Source organism: Labeo rohita, chromosome 7, assembly GCF_022985175.1.
Source record: "Labeo rohita strain BAU-BD-2019 chromosome 7, IGBB_LRoh.1.0, whole genome shotgun sequence".
Taxonomy (NCBI): Eukaryota; Metazoa; Chordata; class Actinopteri; order Cypriniformes; family Cyprinidae; genus Labeo; species Labeo rohita.
Window position 1 is genome coordinate 25,069,469 of NC_066875.1, and position 8,254 is coordinate 25,077,722.

General features: G+C 37.1%; 1 protein-coding gene across 3 annotated transcripts in view; it reads right to left on the reverse strand.

Annotated features, from left to right (window-relative positions):
- The window catches only part of sorcs2 (sortilin-related VPS10 domain containing receptor 2), a 205,584-nt gene extending 198,574 nt beyond the window's left edge, over positions 1 to 7,010 (reverse strand). For 2 of the 3 annotated variants that reach the window (XM_051115696.1, XM_051115695.1), the window contains exon 1: positions 6,573 to 7,009. In XM_051115696.1, the coding sequence (XP_050971653.1) occupies positions 6,573 to 6,932 (360 nt within the window). In that variant the 5' untranslated portion in view covers positions 6,933 to 7,009. Of the gene's footprint in view, positions 1 to 6,572 lie in introns of all 3 variants that reach the window. The other variant, XM_051115694.1, reaches the window with a different exon arrangement.
- Positions 7,011 to 8,254: the final 1,244 nt, after the last annotated feature.

The window sequence follows — 8,254 nt, forward strand, 5'->3', positions numbered from 1 at the left end:
CTCACAGACAACCACCTGAATCACACAAAATGTTAAAAAAAAAAACCCAAGTAGAATCTGTCTACACACAGAAATCTCATGTTGATATCTTTCTTCCTCTTATTTGATCATCTAGTTTAACTGATACTGAACATGGATTATGTCTGCCTTTATTACAACCGTACGATAGTATAAATAATTCAATTCTGTACAAAGCGAAGATAGCGTTTTCTGTTTCAGAATGAAAGTGTATTGCCTTTAATACAGAATTACACTTACTCAACAGTCGACTTATTGTCAGCACAGATTCATCACATTTCTCCACAAATAACTTGCAGTTTTATGTTTCAACTGCAGATGTCGATCCCAAAATTACATAATGCCCTAATAATCATCATCTTAGGTTGTTTGTTACCTTACCATCAATTTCAAGCTTCAGCTTATCAATCCATTCCTATTTTCAGCATAAATAAATGTTCTTAAGGTAAAAAAACAGCTTAGACATTTGTTTTTCATGAAAGATAGAAAATAATACAACATTAGGGGTGAGTAAATGATGTCAACATTCTTAATTACAGGTAACTACTCCTTCAAAAACACTACTAGGGGAGCAATATGACATATGCAGGGCTAAGGCCAATGCATAAAACACATTCTGCATGCTGCACATGAACTCCCCGCCTGCGCTGTCCCTCCAGATTCTGATGAGGTCTCCCAGGAAACAAAGGAAGAAATCCTCATTGGGAGTGGAACGAAAAAGGACCACAAGTAAGCCTCTAATAAGTTGGGCTAATAGAAGCAGAGAAACTAAAGTCTCAGTGCTGAAAAGAGCAAAACCACCAATGGCATGCCAGTAATTAGTCCTGATATTTGAAAGAACATTGGAATTGGAAAACTGGATTTGGAAAGGCTTTAAAAAAAAAATGTGAATGGAAAACACTTTTTGTCCACTCTGCTGCCACATGTTTGCAAGCCAAATCTGACTCACTGCAAAATAGAAACATTCAGAAACAACTAGGGAATATTGATTCAGACAGACAAGACATGTGCTAACAATTTTGCCCATGCATAGGAGGGGCTAAATTAACTGTCTGTTAAGTATATGAACCATGAATGAATGCCTATTTCGTGAAGTAAGCCTTCAGGAGAACATGACAAAGACAGAGAAATACTGCAGGCATGCTATGTGTCTTAATAGCAACTTGTTTTTACACTCCATTCCCAATTTACATGCAAAGCAAGACACATTTTTATTAACTACTTGCCAGGGACTACCTTAAATGGCTCATCCATCTTTCGCGCTTGGACACGTATTTTGATGAGCTGAAAAAGGGGTGGTTTCTGTATGTGTAGATAATGTACTGTGTAAAACATATGGCCATTTAATAAAAAAATTATGAACAGCACCACATAAATTTTAAAGGGCTCATCAGATGCAAACTTCACTTTTACATGTTGTTTGAACATGTGTGTTGGCAGTGTATGTACAAATCTACCCTATAATGATACAAATCCATGCAGTGGTTTTCAACAAATCTGTAAAAATAATATCCCCTTTTTAAAACTGATCCATTCTCAGATGCCTGTCGGTGTGGCATCCCACGGTAGTTGATTGACATGAGCGTCTTACCTCAGGCCAGCTGTAACAGTCGACCTCCATTGTTTCGATGTTAGACAAGAACATCTCCGATTGAGCAACTGAGGTGTTGTGTTGCTAGATGTAATAATGAACATAGTGGTCGTCATTTACTCCCGACATCTGAGCCGCTGAAGAAGCAGTGGATTACATTTGTTTGTGAAGGAAATGCGGCTCCCGATCTACATATATCCGTCTATGTTCGCGCAAATCATTCGTGATCCAGCTTCCTCTACAGCAGAAGTGAGTATAAGGATTTTTTAAGAACCTCTGCAATCACCTTTCCTAATAACATGCTATTTAGCAAGTTTCGCCGCTAAACGCGCTAAATGTGGCTAAAGTAAACAATCTCTCAGAGCAGCAGAGAGAGGAGAGGGGCGGGGAACAATCCCTCAGAATCTGATGATTTTTGCAGAGCTCATTTTGACAAGGTAAAAAGGGTGTTGTTTTAAAAAAAAAATCGGCATCCGATGACCCCTTTAAGACAGGTATTTGATCAATTTTAGAGAGCCAAATTTTCACATTATCTGGTGAATATGCAAGTAGATCATACATAATCTCTAACTGATTACAGATTTCCCTTAAAACTTCAAAATTGGAAAACCTACTGGCTTTGGAAAACAAGAAAATGATGACTCAGGAGAGACGCGCACATGGTGGTGGCGTCTTTGGACTGCCTTGGAAATGTCAATGAGCCATGTGTCTTTCATTTGATCAGATTTGCTAATAGCATGAAGGCAAGGGAACAACAAGCACACACTCCGAGCTGAATAAGACTGTTAGCAATCTTTCTATAATTGCTCCCTTGGACTCCTTTTCCATCTATCTTTATTCTAAATATCCCTTTGGGAATCAATAGAGTCTGTCTGTCTATCTATATATCTCAGACTTTCTCAAATGCAGTATCTTAGCCTTCTGTGTCATTTTTCCCTCCTCTCTCTCAGTCTTAACTAAACAGAGCTATCAGCAGGCAAACAGATGGATGGTTCCTGACAACGCTGCAAACACAAACAACAGCAGAGACTGCTGCTAAATACCAGATAGATGACTATATTTCCGCATATTTACAGAAAAGAGATTTGTCATTAGAAGTGCAGGAGGGCAAAATAAATGAATCAAGATGGTCGCACACCCCAGAGAAAGTGAGGCAGAACAAAAGAGAGAGATAGAACGGAAAACACAAAGAACACCCATTCAGCACATTAAAAGGCTCTGATGCTGGCATTACGTCAGGAGTCTAGTATCACGCAGGACTAGGGCTTAGGTAGGCCTTCTGGAATAATGATGGATCGTTCTTCCTTTGTTTCGACACTTAAAGCACAGGAAATATTTGCCTCTCTCCAAAGACTGGGCTATAACCAAAAACATGTAGAATGCCCATTAATTATAAACCTCTGCAAATTCTTGAAGCATCATGACATGCTGGTATCTTTCTTCCTCTTGTGTGCTCATTTAATTAAACTGATATCGAACATGGATTCTGCGTGCTCCTATTATGATAGCAGATGATAGCATAAATGATTTAAATTTGTGCACACATCTCTGCTGGACTGGCTTTGCAATATCTTCATGCAGGTTAGTAAGGTGAATATATGGAAAAACATGTCACAGGTTGAAGACAATTTCAAGAAGACATCCCATAAACAGTCTCGCATTACAACACTCTCACAATAGAGAATGCTCGCAACATGCCGCCAGTTTCTTCTGGTGTCATCTTTCCCACATGGCACTGCGGTCAGTCTATTTTGAACAATCCCAAAATGCCAAAGTAACCCTGTTGTGAATGGAAATCTGGAGAAGACATGAATTTAAAAGGCAGAAATCTTCAAGAATGCATGTGCTTCTGGTAAAATCCTAATGCAGTCTGTCAGCAAACTTGACAAATGACCATATGCGGCTGTATCACAATGCCTGTTGATCTCTGTGCATTTATTCTACCCACTGTGTGTCTGTCAGTTGCAGTGTTATAATTGACATAGCGTTATAGTTTTTGTTAATATTTTTATATTAGACTTTATTCTTACATTTTCTGTTTTCATTTTAATTTTAAAGTTGTTGCTTTTGTTTTTTTTTTCAGTGTTTGTTTTTATTAATTTAAGTTCCTTATATTTTATTTCAGTTAATGTTTATTTCATAATGACATGTTTATATGGTTTTAGTTTGAGATAACAATAGTAACCCTGGTCGGTTGCTCGGCTCAATTGAGGTTACAGCTCTCCTCACTGTAGAACACTGACATAGCAGTCAGGACCTGCATAATTCACAAAGCTACTGCTTAAGGACCTTAAGTAATTAAAAGAAGCAACAAGAGCACAGTCCACAGACATTTTTTATCTCCAGTACAAACAAACATGATAATGCATGTCAATGCCATGCCTCTCAAAATTACTGTTTTGTTTACATTTTTCTAGATCTTTTAGAAAAACACAGCAGATTGTGGTTAAGAGGAAAAGTATTTCATAACTGAAACTGGGTGTTGGTTAAGCATTCCTGTAAAATTTAAGTAAATGCGAAGTGTACCACGAGTGGTACAGTGGAATGCTATCAGGTTAAGAGTGTTGTAAAACTTTCAGATACTTATTATTATTATTATTATTTAGAGTTTTAACGAGAGATTCCCATAGCAAAGAAAACAATCACAAATGACACCTTTGTAATGTTTATTTTAAAGTGTATCTCTTGTAGAGATGTGTTACAGTTGAGGCCAAAAGTTTTCATACACCTTGCAGTATCTGCAAAATGTTATTTTACCAAAATAAGAGGGGTCATACAAAATGCATGTTATTTTTTATTTAGGACTGACCTGAATAAGACGTTTCACATACAAGACAGTTACAAAATTTTAGTAGAATTTATAAAAAATTACCTCATTCAAAAGTTTACATACGCTTGATTCTTAATACTGTGTTGTTACCTGAATGATCCACAGTTTTTTTTTTTTTTGTTATTGTTGTTGTTTAGTGATAGTTGTTCATGAGTCCCTTGTTTGTCCTTAACAGTTAAACTCCCTGCTGCTCTTCAGAAAAATACTTCAGGTTCCAAAAACTCTGGTTTTTCAGCATTTTTGTGTATTTTAACCATTTTCAACAATAACTGTATGCTTTTGAGATCCGTCTTTTACACTGAGGACAACTGAGGGACTCATATGTGACTCACTGATACTTCAGAGGGAAACACAATGCATTAAGAGCCAGAGGTGAAGATGAAGATGTGTACCTTTTTCTTATTTTGCCTAAATATCATATTTTTTTATTTAGTACTGCCGTTCAGAAGCTACAGAAGATACTTACATGTTTCCCAACAGACAAAATAAGTTACATTTACCCTGATCTTCAAATTCAAAATGTTTTCACCCCCCTGGCTTTAATGCAGTTTTTTTCTGGAGCATCAGTGAGTGTCTGAACCTTCTGTAATAATTGCATGAGTCTCTCAGTTGTCCTCAGTATGAAAAGATGGATCTCAAACTCATACAGTCATTGTTGGAAAGGGTTCAAATACACAAAAATGCTGAAAAACCAAAGAATCTGTGAAACCTTAGGAAGTATTTTTCTGAAGAGCAGCAGGGAGTTTAACTGTTAAGGACAAACAAGGGACTCATGAACAACTATCACTAAACAACAACAATAACAAAAAAAAAAAAACTGTGGATCATTCAGGTAACAACACAGTATTAAGAATCAAGCGGGCAAACAAGGGGCTCATGAACAACTATCACTAAACAAAACAAAAGAAAAAAAAAACAGCTGTGGATCATTCAGGTAACAACACAGTATTAATAATCAAGTGTATGTAAACTTTTGAATGGGGTCATTTTTTATATATTCAGCTATTATTTTCTCTTGTAGACTATATGTAAACATCTTTTATGTAAAATATCTTATTCAGGTCAGTACTAAATAAAAAAATAACATGCATTTTGTATGATCCCTCTTATTTTGGTCAAATAATTAACATTTTGCAGATTCTGCAAGGTGTATGTAAACTTTTGACTTCAACTGTATGTCTCCTGTTTCTCACATTTGTCTTCTGAAAAAAAGATCTATGTAACTCTTCTAGAGTTTTAAAGACACAAATCAGAGATTACAAGTCTCAAAAAATTTTCATCAGATTGATCCAAAACCTAAAACTATAGCCTACCATCCACATTTTTACACTTTTACTGTACGTCTGCAATTTTAGGAAAAACATCTGAGACAAACTTGCTACTCAAACTACAAATTCTGAAAGATCTGAGCAAAAATCTATCTCCTTCCTAAACTTTTATCATTAGCTTAAGGCAAATGAAGCCGAGCACAGAACTAACTGTGACCTGAAAGCACTTCAGATATTAAAAAGTAGGTTTTATTCAGGGCGCTCGCAATTTGTGTAAACAGTTCATGAGTTGTTTTGGCAGCTTTGTAAATGAGAGATGTCTCCTCCAGATACATTTCACTAAACTACCATCACACACACAAGCGCGCGTTTGTTCAGAGCGCATCCAAGCTGTTCGCGCTCTATCGTTTGATAGCTTTTGTAGTAACTAAATCACATTGTATCGCTTATATGATTCAGCAAGCCCAAATAAACCTACTCAAACTTCAGATTGTGCGTATACTAATTAGGACTTGCAATGAACTTTTGTTTCCTAGACGCGTGCAGGTGAATAGGTGCGTTTCGGCATCAGCTGTCATTCTGGCTCACATTACACGCAGGATGGTTTGGCAAACACTCAACCTAAAGCTTTCGATACACAGCAGATGTGTTTTGTGTGATGATGGAAGCTGGTCGTTATGAGCATCTACCTGCGGTCCAGACATCCGCCTAACAGCTCATGATGCTTCATTACCTGTTTCTCAACCCGAAAAAAAAAATTCTTAGGGCATCTACACACCTTATGACAGGATAAACAACTCAACGTTTAATCTTATGACTTTTCGGGACTATTACAATAGAGAACAGGGGGAATGGGGGTACTCACGCTGCTATTTTCACCCGTCCAGTGGACCATTGCCTGGTTGTGGGTGGCATCCCCTTTAAGGACGAAAGAGCTGCTGAGTAGAGAGACTTTCTCCGGAGTCGATGCCCTCCGGACTCGGGGAACTCCCATGGCCGGTCCGCCCGGGTCCCCGCTGTAATCTCCGCGGCTGTGCGCTGAGATAAGCGGTTCATCTCTGCCAGTGACATGCCCACCGCGGCTGTCAAACTCTCGGTCCCGTACGTTTCTCTGGATTATAACGCCTGTGTGACATGAAATCGGTCCGAACAGTGACATCCACGCGCAAGCGAAAAACACAGCTGGGTACAGGTGCGCCGAAACTGCCATGATGACCGCCTTCATTTAACACTGTCAAAGCGAGTGCGATGCAAGCGAAAGATGGAAAGCTCTAATGTAAGAGAGAGGGAGGGAGGGAGAGAAAGAGAGAAAGGGAGAGAGAGAGAGGGGAAGAGGGTGGGGAAGCAGAGCTACTAACAGAGCGCGCTCATGTGCTGTATAGGAGAAAGCCGAGACCTGGGAGAAGAACAGCCGTATTCGCCTGCCACCTAGTGGTGCTACTAGTCAAGTGTTTGACTTTTTAGTAATCCTATTTTAGAAAAGCTCTTTATACCAACAGGCGTCTAATGATGCAAAAAAAACTACTCCATTAAAATTATAGTTATCAACTTGGCTTAGCTGGGGTAAATAATCACATGACCATATATCACCCTTGACAATAAAACCAATATAAGGGTCAATTTGTCAAAATTAAGATCATATGAAAGATGAATAAACAAGCTTTCCATTTATGATATTTGGCTGAGATACAACTATTTGAATATCTGGAATCTGAGGGTGGAAAAAAAAAATATGAACTTAAACAAAAATTAAGTTTTGATATATTTACAGTAGGAAATTTACAAAAATCTTCATGGAACATGATTTTTACTTAATATCCTAATGATTTTTGGCATAAAATAAAAACTGATCATTTTGACCCATACAATGTATTGTTGGCTACTGCTACAAATACACCCGTGCTACTTATGACTTTTGTGGTCCAGGGTCACGTATCTGGATGCATGTAAACCAAATACAGATAATAGTTGAATGTTCTCTGTATTATTAATGTTGCTCTGTCTTGAAATCATGGTTACAATGCATGTATATATATAAAAAAAATATTTAATTGAATATTACATTTTGAAGTATTGTCACATTAAATGAAACAAAGTATTTCTTATTGGATTATCATTCTCTTTTGCCCACATTTGCCATCAAACAATTTTGACTCTGTAGTTTCCCACTGGTTATAATTGTGATTAGAAATATAATGCAGCCAAAGAGTGAAATAATAGGATTAAAAAAGTTAATTAATTTCCTCTAACATCTATGCATTTAAAAAATATGCTTGAACTTTTAACTCTTTTTTCCTAAATGAAAGAAGACAATATAATATTGACACATTTTGCAATTCTATATCATATAGAAACAGGCCAACTCAATTCAAATCAACCTTAAATTGAGGATTTCAGAAATTGAAGCACAAAATCAGACTAAGCATTACTAAGTATTTTAAGTCACTAGTTGCATCCTAGTGAGCTAAATTGGCAGTCCAAATATTCTAATAAATAACTTTTTTTTTTTCTCAAACAAACATCATGCCATAATAAACTCTATCATGT